This window comes from Heloderma suspectum, chromosome Z (genome assembly GCF_057233095.1).
Source record: "Heloderma suspectum isolate Gila_16-S chromosome Z, 16-S_ref, whole genome shotgun sequence".
Lineage (NCBI taxonomy): Eukaryota > Metazoa > Chordata > Lepidosauria > Squamata > Helodermatidae > Heloderma > Heloderma suspectum.
This window is the reverse complement of record NC_139476.1, coordinates 17,148,979-17,171,400: the sequence shown is the minus strand read 5'-3', so window position 1 is coordinate 17,171,400 and position 22,422 is coordinate 17,148,979. Positions and strand designations below refer to the sequence as shown.

The 22,422-nt window shown below is 50.9% G+C and overlaps 1 protein-coding gene across 3 annotated transcripts in view; it reads left to right on the top strand.

The window, feature by feature from the left end:
• PGPEP1 (pyroglutamyl-peptidase I) overlaps positions 1–22,422 on the top strand; it is a 34,483-nt gene that overhangs the window by 5,783 nt on the left and 6,278 nt on the right. The window contains exons 2-5 of one of the 3 annotated variants that reach the window (XM_084825796.1): positions 545–597; positions 8,274–8,323; positions 19,138–19,254; positions 21,608–21,840. In XM_084825796.1, the coding sequence (XP_084681922.1) occupies positions 19,150–19,254; positions 21,608–21,840 (338 nt within the window). In that variant the 5' untranslated portion in view covers positions 545–597; positions 8,274–8,323; positions 19,138–19,149. Of the gene's footprint in view, positions 1–544; positions 598–8,273; positions 8,324–10,068; positions 10,088–19,137; positions 19,255–21,607; positions 21,841–22,422 lie in introns of those variants that run through there. The other 2 variants (XM_084825795.1, XM_084825797.1) reach the window with 2 other exon arrangements.

The following is a 22,422-nucleotide window of genomic DNA, read 5'->3' as shown; positions in this document are numbered from 1 at the left end:
AGCCTTCCTTCGGTGAACCTGCCCAGCATTGATTCTGGGACCTTCTGGGTGGGCTGTCGTTCTTTCCTAGCCATTTTTTAATTCGAATAGTTGACCATTGGGGAAATAGGTTAACGGATGGCGCAAAATCAGGAGACTCTAGTTCTTTTTAGCTACATCCACAGCCCCCACGGAAGTGACAACTGTCTAGGAAAGCCTTGGTTTAACAAAACCCTCCCCTTTCTTAGGAGGAGGCCTCTGTATGTGTTCTTGGGGGTGGATTTGAACGGGACTGTTTTCACATTGGGGGCAAAGGTCTTTTAGCTCAGCCTTTTCTGGCTTGGTGTGTTCCAGATGTTTCGGACTGCCACTCCCACGGTCCCTAACAATTGGCCATGCTGGCTTGGGCAGATAGGAGTTGTAGTCCAAAACATCTGGAGGGCACTGGGTTAAGGAAGGCTGGTCTATTTTATTGTTGTAAGCTGCTTAGAGAAATATTTCAGATCAACAAATGCCCCCATGAGCGCAGTGCCACCCCTGTGAAATTCTGCTTCTGTTGTTCCAGGGTTCGGTCCGTTTGGGGAACATTCCGTCAACGCCAGTTGGATAGCGGTTCAGGTAAAAGACATTTTCAAGCATTTTGTGCTAAGCGCTGCTGTTTTATGATAACTACCACTTCCTCCTCTCTGTACAGCTCCCTTTGGCCCACCTCCACAGCCACGATTGGTCACATTTTAATCTAGGGCTTGTCAATTGCTACTTGGCTTGGTCTCCTGGGGTGAATTGGGATCAGCTGCAGGCGACGAGGGCAAAAAATTGGATTTTCTTCCCCTTTTTGGCCACAAACACGAACGCTGCTATTTTCAGATATGAAGATTCTTGCCTGGTAAAGAGTCTTCTGGGCTAATAGGGCTTTTGCAACCAGTTCAGGCAATCTTAGTCAGTTGATCATATCAGTATCTTCACATGACAAAACAGCAATTCTGAAGGGGAGAAACACACTTCCCCTGTTTAGATCAGGCACCGATCTCTCTGTAGGCATCATCTTAGAAAGGCATCCCCTTTGTGTAAGATGATGTCTGCCCTGTGCAATTTTTCCATAAGTCTCTGTGTTAAACTAAATACATTTCCAGAGAAATAATCTGCTGGGCAGTCAATTGGTTCCACCAATTCAGCTCAACAAAAAAAGTGTTTAGTCTGGCCCTTCTGGGCTTTCATGGTAAATTGCCTTAGGGCAACATCCATTCTATGCATGTTTAGCTGGAAAAAAAGTCCTACAACTCCCAGCATTCGCCAGCCAGCATGGCTGGCTGGGGAATGCTGGAAATTGTAGGACATTTTTCTGGCTAAGCATGCATTGGATTGCGCTCTTCAATGTTGCCCCAGGTGGTGGGGTTAGGGGAAACAGTCTGCCTCGAGAAAGTAGAACTGGGTGAGGTTCCAGGTGGGACAAAAATACTAGAACGTGGTGGTGGTCGTCAGCAACTGGGTTTGCTCATGGACCAAGGGTAGATTTAGGGGCCAAGAACATCTCTCTCTCTTCCCTGCACCCCATTGCTCTTTGCAGTTAACGTACTTGTAGGTCAGGAGCTGTTGAACCTATTTCCGCCCGAGGGCGGAATTCCATTTCAGGGAAGCTTTCGGGGCCACCTTCCAGTGCTGGCCAAGGCCACAAATACGAGCCTATTTTAGCTTCAACCTCTTCCTGCCAGTAACTTTGGAGAGGCATTTCAGCCTTTTAGAATAGGGGAAAAACAGAAAAAAAACAGCTCCCAAGCCAGGAAATCACCAAATGATTTGGCAGGGGAAAGGTCAGGGGTTCAGACTTCTGGCGAGGTCCAGAGAGCCGTATTGGGACCCCAACCCTGAGGTTCTGCTCCCTGTTGATGCTCATTGCTCTTTAGCGATCGTTGTATTGCATGGAGCAAGGGGCCAGCAAGCAATCCCTCTGCCTACCAACTTTCTCCTACCCCTAATATGACCTGTGGAATGGGCAACCATCTCCCCTTAACCCCTTCCTGCCTCATGGAGGTGGCCATGCTGAAGGAGCTGGCTTGTGGAACTCACCTCCACATGACACGGTGGCTGCTAGCTTAGCCAGGAGCAGATCAGGCCTCCTTCCTTCCTGTGTCAATGGCTGTTGACCGGGATTACTCTGTAGAACCTCCAGCCACAGGGCCAGTCTATCTTTGATTGCAAATTGCTGGTGGCCAAACAACATTGGGCCTGTGGTGGTGGGGGGGTCAACTTTATGGGCTGTCTTCAGAAGGAGAAAAATCAGCCAGAACGGGCCAAGATATTTTTTTCAGAGGGGAGCTCTGTCAGAGTTGTTAGTGCAAGGACATCTTAAAACATGTTTATTGGCTGGCCAGGAGCACTCCAGAGCAAAGCAGTGGCCTCCAGCTGCCCTGCCATCTTCTTTCTTGCGAAGGGACACAGAGATGTTGTTTGGAAGCAAAGACGGTGGGTGGTCGGAGGCTTCTGGCTGCCCAGAAAAAGAAGGGAGGGACAGACCCCTTTGCTGCGGCTTGGTGAAGGGGGAGGCTTGGGGATTGCAGGAAAGCGGGAGCCCAGAACTCAGTCTGGCCTGCCCAGGTCCCCAGACTTCTCCGCCCCTTTTCCTACACCCTTGTCCCTTTTGGGGGTGTCCCGGCATTGGGCCCACAGGCGGAAAGAGGTTCAGTTACCCAGGTGGAGAAAGGTGGGGAAGGCCATGTGCAAAAGCGCATGGGAGTTCGGGGGTGTTCCTGAGAGAGAAATGTGTGACTGTGGGGTAGGGGGAATGGAGAGGGAGAGAGACTCTGACTTGCAGGGTGGGCTGATGAGAGGGAACTATGGGTTTCCAAGGAGTGGGTTTGCATTTTGGGGCTCAGAGCACATCCCTGCCTTGCATTCCGGTTCTCAGGCGAGCGCCTTCCATCCTTGCCAGTTTGCCTTCTGTGAAATGGATGTATTGGGACTGGCCACCCCTCCTGGCGCAGGCATTTTGGGCGCACCCCCCTTCAGCCACCCCCACAGCAGCCGTTTTGCAACAGCGCTTTGTGGAACTGTTTTACGGTTTGGGCACCCCTGCCTTGGCGGAACCTCCGTGCTTAGGTGCAGTTTACCCCGGGAGTGCCAGTTGCTTTGGGGGAAGTAGCTAGAGGGGCATTTTGCCCTGTTGTAGGTCTCGTAGAGGTCCCTGTTGATCACGCAGACTTCATCAGAATATGCTCTGATCCAGCTGGCCGCCTCCTCATCAGTATGCTTCCAGTTTGTCTTGTATGGGGAGGGGACCAAGTGCCTGGAGAGCCCCCCCACCCCCCGATTTCATTATTCATCCCCCTTGTAGGCTCCAGGCAGGTGCTGAGCCCCTCTTGCCAGGGCCGGCAGGAATCGCTTCTGTCGATTAAGCTGTGGTTGGGGCCGATCTGTGGGAGTCACTGTACATGTGGCAAGATGAGTGGAGTGGGAATCAAGGGTTCTGCTCCGGAGCTTGGTGGCCCGACCGGGAGTGACGTCGACTCATTTGGTGCAACAGAGAATCAGCTGACAAGAACCGTTTTCCTTGGGCGCCGTTGGCTGTTGCTGCACTGTGCAACAAAACCCACAAGGCTCGCACTTCTGTTTATTTGCAATATTCATATACCACTCCATATCTAGAACAGATTTCGGAGCGGCGAACACAAGCAAGAAAACAGTAACAGGATAAAAAGGATTGAAACAGCAGATTAAAATGAGGCTCTTTTTCAACAACAGAATACCAGTAAAAACCGTGACTGGTCAGTTCAGGAGCCATCTGCGGATGTGTTGGACTGCACCCTCCATCGTCCCCCGCCAGCGTGGACAACAGTGGTTTGACCCATCCGGAGAGTGCCCGGTTGGCAGAGTCTGCTTTATTGTGTCATGAGCTTTGGCAGCCCTCGCGAACTTTGTTCTTAACAAGATTCATGCTTGGCACTCCCAGTTCTCGGCCCTCCTGGGGCGCCCAGGAGGGCCGTTTCAGTGTGCCCAGGTGAGCCCAGTATGCATTCTCTCTCTGGGTGGGCCTTGCTTCGAGGCAGGCGACCTCCGGCTTTCTGCAAGTTGCAGCCCCAGGTTACCTTACGTGTAGGGTCGGAATTAGCAGGCACTTGCCAAGGGCCCCCTGGCCAAGGCCCCCTGGCCAAGGCCCCCTGGATTCGCACCTCCTCTTCACCATGGCAGCCTGCTTGTTCCCCTGCCTCTCACTCTGGCCCAGACAACAGTGGTGGTGAGAAGGAGGAGCAGGAGACGCCAGGGCCTGCTCGTTGCCTGGATCTCTGCCTGTCCAGGAGCCAAGTGGGAGCGATGAGGAAGAAAAGCAGCCCGTGACAAAGGCACTGAGAAGGGACTCGGTGAGGGAGGGGGCCCCTCCGGGCTGTCTTTCCCATGGGCCCTACAAAACCTGGAGCTGGTACTGCTTCCAGGGCAATTCTCCATGTTTGGGTCTCACCTGAGCCGAAGTTCTGCGGTATGCTACATTGTCAACCCCCAAACTCACATGGTAACCGGTGAAATCTTTTCCCAGCCTGTGACCTTACAGCACATTGCCCGCATTCTAACCTTGTAACCTTTTAGACTTGGGGATCTTTTTCTTGTTTTTCTGTTTTGGTCCCTTCCAGCTCACGTGCTCTAGAGGGCCGTGTGTATTTTTGTGCATCACCCTCCCTGCCCCGTGAAATCCTGCACCAAAGTACCAGAATAAACGGCAACCTATGTACCATTTTTCCGATTCGCCAAATCTGCTTGATTCTGCCCTTTATTTTATAATATTCATGAATTGCTGACATTAAAGACATTTTGAAGTGAGAAACAAAAACTAGTCTTCCTACAGAGGACACAATTACTCGATTACCTTTTGCTATTCTTCCACCTGCTACGATCCCAAGCAGACGTTTCCTGCACATTTCTGCTGCCATGAGTACTAGGAGCTTATGGGCTCCTTCACACGGAGCTTTTATCCTGCGATTGAGATAGCTCCTGTGCGGAAGTTTGCTTGCTGTTTACATGACACCGTGATCATTCAGGGCATCTCCTGCGCTAAACGCCCTTTGTTCCATTTTTAAATAGACTGTAGATAATGAACTATCAAATTACCCCGTTGTGTTCCACTTCAGTTTCTTCTGTGAAAAGAAGAAAAGGGGCAAGAAGAGATCAATGAAAGATAATGGAAGACTCAGATAGGGGGAGAAGGAGCGGGAAGGGGGTGGGGGAAAAGGAAGCATGTGAAAAAGGGAGTCCTTGTGATCCTGCATTTAGAAGCAGAAAGCCCGTTTTAAATGCAGGATTTTAGGCTGGTGTAGAGATGCCCTATTTCTGTGTGTTGTCATGGAAACAGAGAAGCTCTGGGGTCTGAATTCTCTGCCCGGTTGCACCTTCTGCCCCCATTCAGACTTTTTTTTTTTTTGCATCCATAAGGGCTAGGAACTTGGATGTTGTGAGTTTTTTTGGAAGCAAAAGCTGAGAAAAGGAATTATGGCACAGTTATGGCCCTGAACTGAAGGATTCCTTTTCAGCACAGCTGGTGAGGTGCATCTTCCTCTCTCTTTTCATCCAGCCTGGCTGCAAGCCGGTTGCCCTTTCCACGTCGGGACCTCTGGGAATACTCTCCTCAAATGCTTTTAAATTAAACCCCCAGCCATAATCAATTGCAGTCAACTAATGGATAGCCAGCCGGTTGTCTGTGCGGCTGTGTGTCTCTTTGTCAGAGACATCTAGTTGTGTTTGACAAGGCCTTGGGTAAAAGTCAGCCTTCTCTGGGAGGATCTGGGCATCTATCACAGAACAGCTGGTAAGAGAGGGGGGCTGTGTTTGATGCCTTTCCCAACTTGGTGCCCTCCAGATGTTTTAGACTTCATCTTCCATCAGCCCGTCAAGATGACCACTGGTCAGAAATCCTGGGACTTGTAGTCCAAAATGGCTAGAAAGCCATCAAAAGCAGGATCTTACCTTGTGAGTTATGTCTCCCGCACCAGGCAAAGTGAACACACTGGGGTTTTGGGGTGGGGGGCTATGAGCATCTTGAATCTCTTCTCTGTATCAGACAGATGAGCGCATTCTCTTTAACGGAAAATGGGCTGACAATATGGTTAGCATGTAGTCGCGTGAATCTTGTAAGCCAGAGGTGGGTTGTCAGATGTCGTCAGACTCCAACTCCCATCTGCCCCAGCAACATGGGCTGTGGTTGGGGGGGAGTTTGAGTCTGATAACATCTGGATTGGCCTGTCAGCTTGCAACTTGAGCTCTGTGATATTTTGTTTGCTGGTCTGGTGACCCTGCTGTGATCCTATGGGGCAATTCCTTTGTGATCCTACGGGGCAATCGATGGTTTCTGTTGGTTTTAAAGAAGTCTTACAGCAAGAAGTCTAAGTATGTTTCCTCAGAAATCCATCCCTCTAAGTTTAGTGGCACTTGCTTTCTAGTAAGTGTGTTTAGGATTGGAGCCTTACGTCAATTAACCATATGGGTCTTCTAAAGGGACTAAATAACTCCATTCCAAACCTGCCTAAAATTGCACAGGGGTGAAAGTAATACTTACAAGGAAGAAAAAGCACACACCTTTCTAAGATGGCACATGCCCATTTTACAGCAGGGACCATTGTGGAAGAAGCGGGTAACTGTTCTTTTCCTGTTGGTGAACTTGGAAAGATCTGTGATTCAGGAGCTTTCTTTAAAAAAGATTTATATTGCATTCGTGTGTTAAATTGTGTGTACCCCTGAGAGTCCTGTTACTAAAGGGCAGTTCGTAAGCTGACAAAAAGAATATTTGTCTTGGATTTCGATCCTTGAAGATGTTGACTTGGCATGTGGCAGCAGGGAAAGGGGACAAATTCAATATGGGGCGTTAATAGGAATAGGGGCAAAATTCAGCCCTTATTGTAAGGTGTTATTTTGGCCTTCCCCTGTGGCCGTACTGGCTGGGGATGATGGAGCTTGCAGTTCAACCCATCTGGAGGGCGCCCGGCGGGGGGCGCCCTCCAGATGCTTTACTGCTTTACACAAATCTACGGTGCAGCCTTGCTACAAATACCATGTCCGGTTTTCAAAAGGGATGCCATAGAGCTGGGAAAGGGGTAAAAACGGACACCCAGAATATTCAGGTGGCCGCAGTGACTCCCCTGTGAGAGAAGGTGAAAGTCTTTGGAGCTTTTCAGTTTGGGGAAAGCAACTTCCGGGCACTGTTTGTGACAGTGGTTTATAAAACTCTGAGCGGTGTGCCTAGGGAGAGTCCTCCCGCCTTCTAATACTAGAACTGCGCAGTCACCTGATGAAACAGATGGGCGAGGTGTCCCTTCTGGACAGATAGAGAAGTCTCACTTTGCTCAAATTAGCCGGTGGATCCCTGCCACAAAGCAGGCGCTCTCCTAGATGGCTGCAAAGGGTGGAGAAAGCAAATCCGTGAAGGACGGGAAGTCTATAGAAATTGGTCTTGAAGAGGAGATGGAACTTCTAAGATCAGAGGCAATCTACCTTAAAGCAAGAGCTGATGGGGAGGAAACAATGGGAAGGCCAGTGCACTCTTCTTGTAGACTTCCTGGGGGCACCTGGCTATCCCCTGTCAGAACCAGGGTACTGGGGCTAGACAGCTTCATTTCCTTCTCATTCAGAAGGACTCTTCCCTTTTAGCCCAGCCTTCCCCAACTGGGTGCCCTACAGGTGCGTTGGACTACAACCCCATCATCCTGGCTGGGGATTATGGGGATTGTAGTCCAACGCTTGGTGGGCCTGGCTGGGGGGTTATGGGGATTGTAGTCCGACACATTTGGGGGTCTAGCTCCACTTTTGGAGGGTCTAGCTCCCAAATTTGGAGGGTCTAGCTGGGGGATTATGGGAATTGTAGTCTGCCACATTTAGAGCGCTTGAGGAAGACTGTTTTAGTTTTTTCCTCCTTCTGTGGGGAGAAGGGAGGGCACTTCTTCAAAGGCAGCACCTGCCCCCAACTACAATTTTGGATTATAATTAAAAAAATAGAAGTATTTAATTTTTAAAAAATTGGGCGCACCTTCTTAATCCCTCAAGGTTTTTAAAAAAATCTCCTTGGTTGACGAAGGCTCTAGTCCTCTACGCCCTTTCCTGGGAGTTGGCCCCATTGAACACAGTGGGACTTCCTTGGGAGTAAATGTGTGTCAGATTGTGACCTTTGCGTGATAGCCCTTGGCTTCTGTTGGAATTAAAACAGGAACCCTTGGCCGTTAAAAATCTCCCATACCACCCCAGTTGAAAGTTCCCTGAGCAGTGTGTGTGTGTGTGTGCGCAAGGAATAGCGACTTGCTTTCACCTCTGCTCTGTTCCAGTCCGGAGAGGCCCTGACGAGAAGAAAGGGACAAGCTGCCTTTGAACATGTGTGAGTACAGTATTGTGCCCGTCTCAGACAGGACTTCATGGAGCTGGCTGGACACAAAGCCCTGTGTCTGAGTTTCTGAAGTTCCAGACGGTGTGATCTGCATTTTAATAGATGGAAAAATCAATTAAACAATCTTTGTCAATGCTCCCCCCATCCCACCCTGGCTCGCGGGAGACTAAGTGGACTCTTGGTTTATTACGTCTCAGGCATTATCCAGCATCCTAAAGCTTTCGAGGAAGAGAAAAATAAAACCACCTTCTTTCCCATTCCTTTCTCTCGTTTGAGGATTTCTTCTCGGCTGCCTCCTGGGTTGAATAAGTACCCCAGCCTATGACCGTCCAACTTGGAAGGGATCAGCGTGACTTTGGGAAAAAATCCCAGCTTCATTTTGGACAAAGCAGACCCTGTAGTGCAGCCGTTCCCAGTCTGGAGGGCAGCCTGTTGGAGAAGGCTGTCTTAGCAAAATTATTTGAATTCTCCAGGGCGTTTTGGCAGGCAGAAAACACCGCAAAAATATTTGTGCACCCTCTTTTGCTTCTCCTTCAATACGCAGCTTGAAGTCCAGTTTTACATCTCCTGCTCTTAAAACAATGCATGCATGCACACAGTCATTTTTGTAAAAGCACAAACGCATGCTCTGCTTGGCTTCTCCAGCGTGCCAAAGCCCAAACCCGCTTGCTTTTTGGGAAAGCACGAACATGTGCTCTGCTCCACCTCCTCCAGTGTGCCAAAGCCCAAACCTCCTTTTTTGGGGGGAAAGCAGCCAATGTTTTTCTGCCAGCGTTCCAGCAGGTCAGCGGAGGCCCAGGTGTGCCCTCCAGACTGTGAAGTTAATTGGCTCCTACCCTACCCCCACCTCCACCGCCCCTCCAGAGGCCGGCGAGGAGTGAGGTCAGAGCGCGTCCCGACATCCGTGTGTATAATCGCTGTCAGGGCGTCTAGACAAAGCAGATAAGGATATTAGAAACTCACAAAGCTGCCCATTGTGGCGGGGTCAGGGAATCGGTCACACGCGTTTCGGTTTTTTTTCTCTATTTGTCAGGTACACAAGGCGGCAGATAATAAGTTTGTCTGGGGGCAAGGATCTGGTTTTCTCTCCCCTCCCCTCCACAATTGAACGGCATCTCTGTGCTTGGCTAAAAAAAGTGTTGTTAGTTGCACATTTGTAAAACGGGGTTTTTGGACAGGCAGGTACACTTTTTAAACCGTGAAGCGTGCTTTTCTTTTTGATTTTTTTTAAACTTGCCTTGTGCATTTGGGTTTGGTGTGTCCCTCCCCTTTCCTGTTGCCGTCTCGGATTTGGCTTCCTTTTTTAAAGGGTTTGAGGACAAAATGCGTGCGCTGCAGTCCCATGCATCTTGAGAAAGGCTGATCCACCCTGATTTGCAGCATAGGGTGCATTGTCACTGTGAATTGCATTAGATCTTTGGGTCTCTGGATGATTCTTCCCTGGAGGTTTTATTTATTTGTTACATTTTTCCCTACCTTTTTGTCCAAGGAACCCAAAGTGGCATGCAGGATCCTCTCCATTTCATCCTTGCAACAACCCTGGGGAGGATGTTACGCCTTTCGGGCTGTTCGCTGTAATGGCTGTAATGGAAGAGCAGGCAGGGAATTGGAATTCCACTCCGGAAGAATCTTGCTTTTTATTTTTAGGGAAGAAGGAAGTCTCTAGTCCTCATGGCTGGGAAGATGAGCTTTAGAGGGCCTGGTGGGATCGCTGAAGCCAAAGGGTGGCAAAATGTACGGGTTCCACCCTGAAAGGTAGCCTAAAAATAATTTTGCATATTCTTAGAAGTTAGACACTTTTCCGGCGGAGATGGGCTGCATTGGGGGATGCTTGAGGATATGACCTTTCTGTGCGGTGTGGCAGTATTGTAGTGTACAGGCAGAGCAGAGGTGGTCCATCGGACCCCCATACCAATCTCCCATGTGGATTTCAAATCGAAGCTGGCAAGGTTGCAGTAGACCTTAGCTTGCTACAGCGAAGCCATCGAGCAAAGTTATGGAGCTGTGAGCTCTGGACATCTTGTGCCTGCCCTGAGTGAAGCCACGCCCATGGGCACCCCAGGCACAGCCCCTACCGCAGTGCATCCCTGCACCCCATAAGGAAGGGGTCTGTCCACCTCATTCCTCCAAAGAAGGGCCACCCCCCAGCAGGGCAGGCATATAATTCTTTCCCTCAGCCTTCTAATCTCCCCTGGCTGCAAAGTTATGTGCTGGTTTGGGAGTCCTGTCACCTAGTGGCCAAAGATCTTCCTGTGAGCTTCAACTGCATGGACACCTTTAAATTAATTAAAATTCACTGATGTCTTTGAACGACAACATAACCCCAGGGCACACACCCCAACGGTCCCGTTAGTATGCGTGGCAAGTTTCAAGTGTCTTGGTTTCAGGGCCTTGGCGCTGCAGCACGGACGGACAGACATCTCTCTATTGTATCGATGAAGCTCCCGTCATACTCAGTCAGACCTTTAGCCCATCTCACCTGGTAACGTCTCTTCTCAGGCAGAGAAGTCTGTGTCCTTCAAGCAGAGATGCTAGGAGTTTGAACACGGGACTTTTGCAGGCTGGGCGCCTGCTCTGCCCCAGCATCACGGCTCCAACAGGGTAAGCGGCCTTCTGCCGTGTCAGCTCACCGGTCCTCTTAGCCTGGCATGGCCTGCTCTGACAGGAAAGGGCTTGCAACGGCGGGGAGAGCGCCTTCCCCGCCACCCGGGAGCCGGGGATTAGACTCTGGAGCCTTCTGCGTGCAAACCAGGTGCTCTGCTGCGGAGCTAAGCCGCCCTCTCCATCCACAGGCTCTGGCCGGTGTGGCAGATGTCACAGAACTCCCTGCCCGTTTCCTCCCCTGGCGTAATGCCTGAATCCTTCCCCAAGCCCCTGCCTTTGCTAAGGAATCCAGGCGCTTCAGACATGGGTCGATAACGGAGCACCGCTAAGGCCCACAGTCTCCTGTGGAGCGTCAGCCGCCGCTTGTGATTTATCACTCTTTCATTTCCTGGGTTTTACTGCCTCTGTCTCTTCTGCACTGTTCAAGAACGCCGCCCCCCCCCCCCCCGGTTCCTTTTCTGTGTGTCTTTACTAGATGTTTTTTTTAAAAAAACAAACCATGATTCAAAACACCTTTTGGAAAACCAAGACCTTCGGTGCCCCTTTAAAACAATAATTTGGCACCCGTTTTTACTCCTCCTCCCCGGCTCTGTTCGCCAGTCAAAAGGGGGAAAAGGGAGGAAAGGAATAAAATGGAAAGACTGGGAGCCGGGAGATCCGGGTTCGAGTCCCCACTCGGCCATGGAAGCTCACTGGGTGACTTTGGGCCCATCACAGACTTTTGGCCCAACCAACCTCGCAGGGTGGTTGTTGTGAGAATAAGATGGAGTGAAGGAGGATTATGTACGCCACCTTGGGTTCCTTGAAGGAAAAGTGGGATATAAATGCAATAAATAAATGAAGGGGGGGAGAAGGGGGGGAGGGAGAGAGGAAGGAGGGGAGAAAGAAAGGGAGGGAGGGAGGGAGGGAGGGGGAGGAAGAGGAAGAGAGCGGGAGAGAGAAAGAAAGAGGGAGAGAGAGAGAGAAAGAAGGAGAGAGAGCGAGAGAGGGAGGGTGGAGGGGAGAATGGATATGGCTATTGAAGTGATTCAGAATAGGGCCCGATGAGTTTAGTATCCTGTGCCCAGAAGCAGCCAGCCCAATGCGTACAAGGATGGTGTGAAGGGAAGCAATCCTCCCTCAGCCTCCAAAGCAACAGGTACCCCAGATAGACTGCTTCTGCACAGCACAGGGAGGATCCATCAAACTAGCCTTTGGGAGGTCGCTTCATCTGGCCCGAATGTGCCTCATCCCCGCTGTCCCGGACGCCGCCCAGCGAGGCTGGCCGCCTCTGCGAACGAGAGGCGATGCCTTGTCAAAACGGAGGGCAGCTATTTGTGCGGCCTGCGCGTACAGCAGCTCTGACTTTCAGGAGAAGCAGGAGACATCCGACCCCAGCGGGGTGGGTGGCCTGCGTGGGCCTGCTGTCCAGGTGCTGCGAGCTGTGGGTGGCCAAAGGCCCCCTGGCTGCCACTCCCCCTCTTCTGGTTCTTTAACTTCAAAATGGGCTTGGACTGGACAGCCCCCCCCAGAGGACACCTTCAAAGAGAGGACTGCTCTCTGTCAAGCAGGACAGCTTGGCCACCGTATGACCAGGTAATGGGGGTGATGGCTCATCCACGTCCCCGTGCAGTCGAATTCCATCGGAGCATCTTGTTGAGTGCCCCCAGTCCCAGAGAGCCCGCCCATATTCGTCGGCCTTCCCCTGGCCCAGGGTGGCATTTGGAAGCAGCTCCCAAGCCGAAGCTCTCTGGGCGGCTCACAGAAATTAAAACCACAAAGCGCAGCGTAAAACTCTATAAAATATGAAAGCTTAAAACCACAGTATAGCAGTTGAACCAGATTAAAACCTAGCAGCAATGCAGAGGTTTAAAATACAGATTTAAAACACCAGAGCTAAAAGATTAGCCAGTGTGGTGTAGTGGTGAGAGCGTTGGACTGGGAGCCGGGAGATCTGGGTTCGAGTCCCCACTCGGCCACGGAAGCTCACTGGGTGACTTTGGGCCAGTCACACACTCTCAGCCCAACCCACCTCACAGGGTTGTTGTTGTGAGGATAAAAGGGAGAGGAGAAGGATCATGTATGCTGCCTTGGGTTCTTAAGGAGGAAAACCGGTGGGATATAAATGCAATAAATAAATAAATTGTGAGCCTTCCCCAAATTCCCAGCCACCATTATCCTTGGATGGGTGGGGGGGTGTTGTTTGGAGTTGTAATCCAGCACATTGGGAGAAACCTGAGCCGAGGAACTCTGCCTTTGTCCCTGCTTTTTCCCACTCCACACGCCCGGCCTGCCTTAACTTTTTCAAAGTTTTTTCTCTTGCTGTGGAAAACACTTGCTGGTTGAACTGGATGCCTTCCCTGAAAACACTCACTCTGAGAAAACACGTGTTCCATATTTTCCTCCCCTTCTAGGTGAATACCGCAGAGAGCCCCACCTTGGCGGGGGGGGGGGGGGGAGAGAGGAAACTGGAGGTTGTGCGTCTGCCCCCGTTTCGGGGGGACTCCTTCAAACACAGGCCTGGGACGCATCGGAATTCCTCTTCTGCCCCAGCCTTCCTTTTCAGCATTAAGGCTTTTTAAATCCTTCCCCGCTTATCCAGTGTTTAGCAAGCAGGACCTGAACGAGGGGTGGCTTTGTTCCTTGAGACCCTGCCAGCGAGAAAAGCTTCTTTAAAATATTTTTTAAAAACCATGCACCAATCCTGCCGATGCAGGCGCTGTGTTTGCTTGGGGTGCCCCCCGGCTGCCAAAAATGGGAGGGGGGTGGAGTAGCTCCCTCAGGAGTTGGCCATCTGCTGAGATGAAGGCAAGTCTCGCTTATCTTGGCTGATTCCCCCTCGCCCACCCCCGCCTGTCGTCTGAAAAAATGCTGTTCATGCAAAATGCTCTTTGCCAGCGAAAGCAGGTGACAGACACCAGAGGCTTACGTATGCCCCAGCAGCAAGCCTCCTCGGAAACGAGATCCCCATGATCTCTCCAAAATGGATTTCTGCCCCACATCCCTGGATGGCTTGAAGCGCTCTAAAGTTATAAACCACAAAATGCAATGAGAATTCAGCGTTGGGTTTGCATCGAGGGCATTTTGAGTTTGAAAGGTGGTGGCTTTAACATCAGAAATGCGGTGGTGGGTTACCGGGGGGCATTCGGCGGTGCACAGAGGAGGGTGCGATCTGCAGATCCTAAACCCGGGCTGAAAGGGGTTCTCCCCACCCCCATCCTAAACCACAGTGGGGATTGTGTGGCGGGGGACGAAATCACCCCCTTTCTGGGTAGGAAGCAAACATCACTGTGTGGGTGGTGAGAATCATTCTCCAAGAGCATCAGAAGGGCCTAGTTGGATCATGGCCATCCAGTCCTACATTCTGGGGCCATCCAGATGTCTCTGTGAAGTCCGGACACTGGGCCGAATGCCTCCCCACCTCCCGCCCGCCCAAACACCTGCTCTGTAGAGCTAGGCTACCTCGAGACATCGCTTCCTTCTGGCTTCTGTGCCGAAGAGCCACTAATAGACCAAAGCGTTCCCTCCGAGCCATCATCATGCCCTGATCTCCTCTCGCCTAGACTGCTGTAATGCGCTTTTTGTGGGGTTACCCTTAAAGATGGTTCGGAAGTGGCAACCGGCACAGAACGCGGCAGCCTGCCTGATTAAAGCCAGCTGTCGGCGAGACCACCTCACTCCAGTGCTGAAAGAGTTGCACTGGTTGTTTTTGGGGCCCAATTCAAGGTGTTGGCATTGACCTTTAAAACCCTATATGGTCCCGGCCCAGTCCATTTTAAGGAGCACCGCCAGCAACACCAGGGACACCGCTCAACGAGATCGGCCTTGGAAGGCCTTCTGCCTGCCCGTCAGCCAGGACTGCTAGGCTGGCGAGGACTAGGTGGCCCCTGCCTCGTGAACTCCGCCATGCCCCCTTCTTGATGAGCTTCTGCCAGGCTTTGAAAACCTGGCTGTTCAGGCGGGTGTTTGGGGTGGGTTAGGTTTTTTTTTAGAGCAATGTTGTTTTGTTCAGTTGATTATGTAAATTTGTTGTATTTTGTGTTATTTGAATTGTACATCTCCTAGAGTGGCCGGGTAGCCAGCCAGATGGGCGGTTAATAAATCTAATAAATAAATAAATCCTCGTCCAGCCAGTCAGATCCATGATTAAGCATCTCTGTGGTTTAAAAAAATGAATAATATAGATTCAATTGCAGCCATGGGGCTCATCAGATTAGGACTTTAACACGGGGAGGGGGGAGAGGTAACTCCCCCCCCCACCCAGGTGTTGTATTCCAATTTTTTATTGATTATTTGTTATGTTTATATCCCATCTTTTTCTCAAAGGAGCCCAAGGTGGCATACATGTCTTCACAAACAACCCTGCGAGGTAGGTTAGGGAGAGAGTCGGTGACTGGCCCAAAGTCACCTGGTGAGCTTCATGGCCAAGTGGGGACTCGAACCCAGGTCTCCCCAGACCAATGCTGTCACCACTGCACCGTGCCGGCTGTCTTGAGTGGGTGCTTCCCAGTTGCTCCTTGCCCTGGCAGAGAAGGCTGTACCGGTGAGAAAATAAAAGGGAAATGAAAAAGTAGCATTGATGGACCTCATTAATTAATACTTAAATACTGCTTAATATAATAAAATCCCTAAGTGGCTTACATATCAATATTTGAAATCGCATTTAAAATACTGAATTAAAAATACTTTCAACTACGATAATAAAAAGCAATAGGAGGAACTGTAAGATGCAGCAGCATACGATTACTTGCAATTCGTTCCGAGCCAGGGGAATTTTGCCTGGGTGAAGCAGTGCGTTTTCCAGAGGCGTTTAAAACACGCCACGTTTTCTGCCTCCCACACTGCCTGGCGGAGGGGTGTCCCGGAACGTGGGTACCGCCTTCCCACCCCAAAACGGCGCTCGAGGCTGTGTGGAGTTAGGAAACTTGTTGCAGAGGGAAAGGGCTAACCATCCTTCCTCTCCGCTGCAGTCCCGGCCAGATTTCCATGCATACATGTGGCTATTAACAAATGTTAAAACAAAGAAATAAAGGTGGGGAGGGGATTCTAAATATGCATTATTCCCCCCACCCCCAACCCATCCACATCTAGTTGCCTCCAATGCACCCAGCCCCCCTTCCCTGATCATGGTGCCAGCTGTGGGCAATTCCTGCCAGTTGTGGGCAATTCCTGTTCTTCTAGAAAGTCACCAGATAGCCCTCAGGCAAGACACCACCTCTTGGTTTCTCTCTGCTGTGTCTGTAAAACGGGCATAATAGTAAACCCCGTGCAAAGGCAGTTGGGAAGATAAGCAAGACAATATCAAAGCATTTTTGCTGGGCGGGGGGTGTTGGCTGTGGATTATGTGAGTTGGAGGGTGCGGGGCAGGGGGATGCTGAATGAGGCTTGCTGTTTGCTGAGCAATTGATGCAACAGGCTGAACCCCGCAGCCCCATTTTTAAGCTCTTTTCAAGCCAGCGACTTGGGTTTAGCATTGCTCTGAAGGTGACAGCGGCGGAAAGCTTTTTCTCTTATCTTCCAGGGGGAAGCTCTTTGGGGGGGTGGGGGAGACAACAAGCCCAGTCTCTTCAACATACTGAGAGTTGGGGGGGGATCCCCCCTCTTGCACCATTGTGCCCTTCCATGCGAGAATCCTCTTTGTGAGTTTTCTGTTGGCGGTTACAAAAGGCAGTCGTCTTGGCTGGCCTCTTTGCATGCAAGCAAGCATGAAGGGCCCCCCCCCCTTCTTCAAGATTTCCATATGTAATGCAAACCACACCAGAGGAAGCTGGCCGTCTCTGGGGCAGCCAGTGCTTACAGAGTCCGCGTCAGGGTTGGGGCCTCAAAGATGACGGGTTTCTTTTTTTCTTACCCTTTCCCTATCTAACCGTATAAGCAGCAAACGGTTCTGTTAAATCCGTAGTGTGCAGCTGATTCTCTTTCTTAACTCTCAAGGAAGCACGCACAGGGCTTGAAAAAAGAGCAATCTCTCCATTGGTGCCAGCTGAGGCCTTTTTTTCTTTTTTAACTCTGGCGTGGGGGGGCGGGGGCCAGATTTCGGAAAGGAAGCAGCTAGGGGAAGGTTTGTTTTTTGTTACATTTAGAGCTTGCCTTCCAAGGAGCACAAGCTGGCGGACATGGTCCCCTTCCTCTCTGTTTTTATCCTCAACAACAACCCTGTGAGGTAGGTTGGGCGGAGAGTTAGTGACCAGCCCAAAGTCCCACAGCGAGCTTTATGGCTGAATGGGGACTCAAACCTGGGTCTCTCCAGTCCAACACTCTCGCCGCTACACCACTCTGGTTCTACAGACCCTCTCTACATGCAGTGACCCTGATCCTCACATGGCTCACCTTAGAGTAAGTAAGAAAGAAAGGGTCAGCAGCAGGTGAAATATTTAACATAACGCACTGTTCAGCCTTCTCCCGACTTGGATGGTCTGGACTCCAGTTCCCATTGGCCTCGGCCAGCCTAGCCAGTGATTGGGCATGATGGGAGTTGTAGTTTGGCAACATCTAGAAGGACCTGGTGTTGGGGAAACCTGGACTAATGCTTTCTTTAAGAAAAGGACTGCAAGATCAGCGGATGGGTGGCACGTGTGATGGCTTCCTGTGTGTTTTCCCAGGTTTTATAATGATCTCTTGGGCATTGTGAACTTTCCCTGGGATCATTGTGTGATGAAAGGCAGGATACGTTATTTTTTTATATAAAAAGGCAAAAGAATCCAGCTGGATTCAAATCCTGTTCCTAATGTTGACCAGCCAAGCGTCTCCAGGAATTCCATGGACCACAGCCTCTCCCGTTCTTTGCTCCTCAACAATCTGGTACGCAAAAGTAGACAGCACCTCTCTATAGAAGCTCCCTTGACCTGTTGCGCCTGGTACCCATGGATAGACCCAAGCAGAGGTCCCATTTAACCAATGTGGTTAATCCATTATTTACCTTTGTGGAAAGCAGTGTATAAATTTTATTTTATTTATTGCATTTATATCCCACCCTTTTTCCTCCAACAAACCCAAGGTGGCATACGTTATCCTTCTCTCCGTTTTATCCTCACAACGACAACTCTGTGAGGTAGGCTGGGCTGAGAGTCTGTGACTGGCCCAAAGTCACCCAGTGAGCTTCCATGGCCAAGTGGGGACTAGACCCCGGGTCTCCTGCCTCCCAGTTAGGGATGTACGAAAGTCACTTACTTTTTCGAAGGGTGACATTCACAGTGGGGGGGAGGCGCTCCGTCCCTCCTCCCGAAATTCTCTCCAGCCGGCTCCACTCTGCGGAAATTCCACAGAGCCGCCGGCCGGGGCCACCCACATCCGGACAACCGGCCGCTGGGCAGCCTGCAGGGACGCAAATAGCGGCGGCCATAACCGCCGCCATTTGCGTCCCTTTATTTTGCCGTGATAGGCTACGTAAATATTTACAAAGCCTATCATGGCAAAACAAAAAACAAAACAGTGGACGCAAATGGCGGCGGCTATGGCGCCGCCATTTGCGTCCCCTTTTTTTTGCCGTTTTAGCCTACGTAAATTTAGGCTACGTGATAGGCTATTACGGCAAAAAGAAAAAAGGGAACGCAAATGGCGTAGTAGCTGCCATTTGCGTTCCCTTTTTTTTTTTTGCCGTAATAGCCTATCACGTAGCCTAAATTTACGTAGGCTAAAACGGCAAAAAAAAAGGGGGATGCAAATGGCGGTCGCTGTAGCCGCCGCCATTTGCGTCTGCTTTTTTTTCCCCCGTGATAGGCTACGTAAATACTTACGTAGCCTGTCGCGGCCTCTGCAGGGACACAAATGGCGTCCCTGCGTTAGCCTGATAGGCTACATAATTATTTACGTAGCCTATCACGGCTATAATGAGGAAGCGAATGGCGGCCGCAGACGTGGCCGCCATTCGCAAGTCAGCGCAGACAGCAGCAGGTAAGTGCCCCATTTCGCGCCTTTCGTGGGGCGGGGGGCTTCGTTCCGCCACGGATTTCGGGGGGCCGAATGCACTGGCATTCAGCCTCACCAAGATCCGTGGCGGAATTCTCTGTCATCCATACTCCCAGTCCAGCACTCAGATCATTACACCACACTGGCTCTCAATTTGGGTCATGCCAATCGAAGTTTGAGTTTATTGGGCGCAAAGTGGATTCCTCTGATGTCCTGGATGTTGACAATTTTGGGTGAACTTTTTGTCTCCTTGCTCTCTTCTCCCCCCACCCCACCCCGCTGCCTCTTTCGGACCCTTTTCCCACACCTTTCAGGAGCTGGAAAAAATGGGCCTCGGAGACGACGTGGATCTACACGTCTACGAAATCCCAGTGGAGTACCAGGCAGTGCAGAGACTGATTCCCGCCTTGTGGAAAAAGCACAGCCCACAAGTGAGTGAGTAAATGCAACTGAATTTATGGGAGTTGTAGTCTAGCACATCTGGAAAGCGCCAGGTTGGGAAAGCCAGGATTAGAATAATGAGTCTAGTGGCTATGTGTGTGTGTGTGTGGTGCTAAAAAAAAACATAAAGACCAACTTTCTATGCTCACGTGATCCAGACGAGGAAAAACCACGGTTCTGCAGCCTGTGTCAACATTGCCACTTGCAAAGCCGCTCCTTGCCTGTGGTCACTACAAGCTCATTTGCACATATCGCCGACCCATCATTTATTTAACCCATGGGTGATTGAATTCCTGGTTGTTGCAATGTGTGAACATGGCTGCACTGATAAACCATGGTTTGTTAGCCACGGACAACCTAGAAAGAGAAGCCTTGGTTTGTCTTGAGGTTTTGAACTCTGGGTTGTTTCAACCGTGGGTTGCTGAATTCTGGGTTGTGATGTGAGTAACCATGGTTTGTTAATGGCAAACAACCCAGATAGGCTGTGGATTGTTTCTCAGTTGTTTCAACTGTGGGTTGCTGAATTCTGGGTTGCTGTGATTTGACAAGCCATGGCTTGTTAACCACAAACAACCCAGAAGGAGAAGCCATGATTCATCGTTGGGCTGTGAACTCCGGCTTGTGTAAACCATGGGTTGTTGAATTCTGGATTGTTGTGTTGTGAGTATCTATGGTTTGTTAACTGCGAACAACCCAGAAAGAGAAGCTGTGGTTTGTTTCTCAGTTGTTTCAACCATGGGTTGTTGAATTCTGGGTTGCTGTCATGTGACAAACCATGAACAACCCAGAAGGAGAAGCCGTGGTTCTTTGTTGGGCTGTGAACTCTGGCTTGTTTAAACTATGGGTTCTCGTTACATGTGGACCCAGAACTGTGGGTTGTTTTGCCAGGCTACAGAGGCAACAGGCAAGAATGGTAAGAAAAACAAAAACCCACCCCTCTTTATAGCAATACTACAGTACTCCAAAGGCATTTGGCACAGACAGAGGGAGCAGGTGAAGGAGGGGGGAAGCAAACAACCCAGGGATTGAGAAAACAAACCACGGTTTCTTTGATCGCCTGCCAGACAAACCCTACATAAGACAAACTATAGGTGAAATAAGCCATGGATTAGCGTTATGTGCAATCCAAGTTTGTGTCTTAACTACATACCCGTTGCGCACGTATACCTGAATATTACCTATGTTTGGGTCTTTAGCCTTCCTGAGCCTGGTACCTTCCAGATGTGCTGGACTTCAGTTCCCATCAGACCCCAGGGCAGGAAGAAGTCAGAGTAAAACCGGCTGTAATATAGTACAAACATCAGACCAGTAATAGGCAAATGTTGATTCAGTGGTACTAAAAGATCTTTAAATTTAAAACATCTGGGAAAACAAAATGGCTCTCATCTTGTGCCCAAGGGGCTACAATGTGAGCACCAGCTGAACTTCTCGGGGAGGGGGGGGATTGCATAGCTGGGTGCCACCACAGAAAAGCCCCTCTCTCTGGTAGCCATCTGTTGCAACCAGTGGCAGCTGGCACCCTTTGGGGCTGGTGGGGCAGAGGACGGGGCAGGAGTGCAATATTCTACTGAGATTGCTGGAGGAGTCCAGGAGAAGATTGCGTCCGGTGCTTGGAAGTAGTGGAGCAAATGTACCTGGTTGTGGGGGACTTCTGTGTCACTGGTGGGGGGGGGGGACAGGCAGGGGGTCACTGCCCCGTTTTCCCTGAAGACAGAGCCATCTCTGGTCACAACTCGCTTGGCGGGGGTCGACTGGAGAACGGCCTCCGGAGACGATCTTATGGCCCAGATGGGCGATACGTGGATGGAGGTGATAATCCGAGTCATCTCGCCTCAGCCAATTTGGGGCTTTGACGGTCCACCCAGCACTCTGAAAGGGGGCGATGGAGCCAGCACAGATGGAAAAGAATGTGGTTTAATAAGTTCGCATCGGCCACCGCGTGCCGGGCCTCTTGAGACAGGGGCGTTGAACCTCAAAATCCAGCCAGCCTGGGGTCCCACTGCTCGTTTGGTGGCTTCCCGGCTTTTCTGCCATTCCTTCCCATTCTAGAAGGTGGAAATGCCTCTCCGAAGGCGTCGTGACAGGCAGCAGGAGCTTTAAGCAAAGATACGCCCGTGATTTTGGTCCCAGCGCTTTTGCACCGGCCCTGCATCACCGGGCCCCCAGCATCACCTGCAGCATCACCGGCCCTGCATCACCCCTGCAGCGTGGCCCCCAGGAGCTTCTCCGCCCCTTGAGTGAAAAGCGGTTCAACACCCCTGTTTTGAGATATGCTGATTTCCAAGGCTGCCTTGTGCTACCGGGCCAGTGGATCGCCTCTGACGCTGTCTCCTTTTTGAACAGCTCGTGGTCCACGTGGGCCTGTCCGGCATGGCGACGACAGTGACGCTGGAGAAATGTGGCCACAATGTGGGCTACCGGGGCTTGGACAACTGCCGCTTCTGCCCGGGCTCGCACTGCTGCATTGAAGGGGGGCCGGAGTGCATTGACTCGATCATCGACATGGACGCTGTGTGCAGGAGGGTCTCGGCCTTGGGGCTGGACATTGCCGTCACGATATCAAAGGACGCGGGCAGGTACGGGACAAGGCAAGGGGGCCAAGAGAGCCACGGATGGGCCAGAGCTCGGGGGTAGAGCCCCTGGCTTGTATGCAGAAGGTCCCGGGTTCAGTCCCCACCAGTGTCTCTAGGTAGGGCTAGGAAAGAATCCTGGAACCCTGGAGGGCCGCTGCTGCCGGCCAGTGTTGACAATACTGGGCGAGGTGGTCTCGGCATAAAGCGACAGCCGATGTTCCTGTGAAGTGCGGATATACAGTCAGGGCCAGAAATATTGTAACAAGGATAACTGTTTTGGCAGTTGGCCTCTGCACACCACCACATTGAAGTTGAAAGGAAACACACCCAGGTGGGAGCGAAGTCAGGACTTCCAGCTGTAATTCAGGGGGTTTGACAAAAGTGGGGCACTAACCATTCAGGAAGGACAGCCAGTGGCATATATATACCCCCATCATTGGTGGCTCATAAGTAATGGAACGAATGGCTGACAAGCAGCTGCATGGCCATGTGTGACCTGTTTCCTGGGTACCCCATGGCCAATCAAGCAGATGAAAGGCCTGGAGGTGGTTCTGAGTGGTACATTTGCATTTGGTAGCTGTTCAC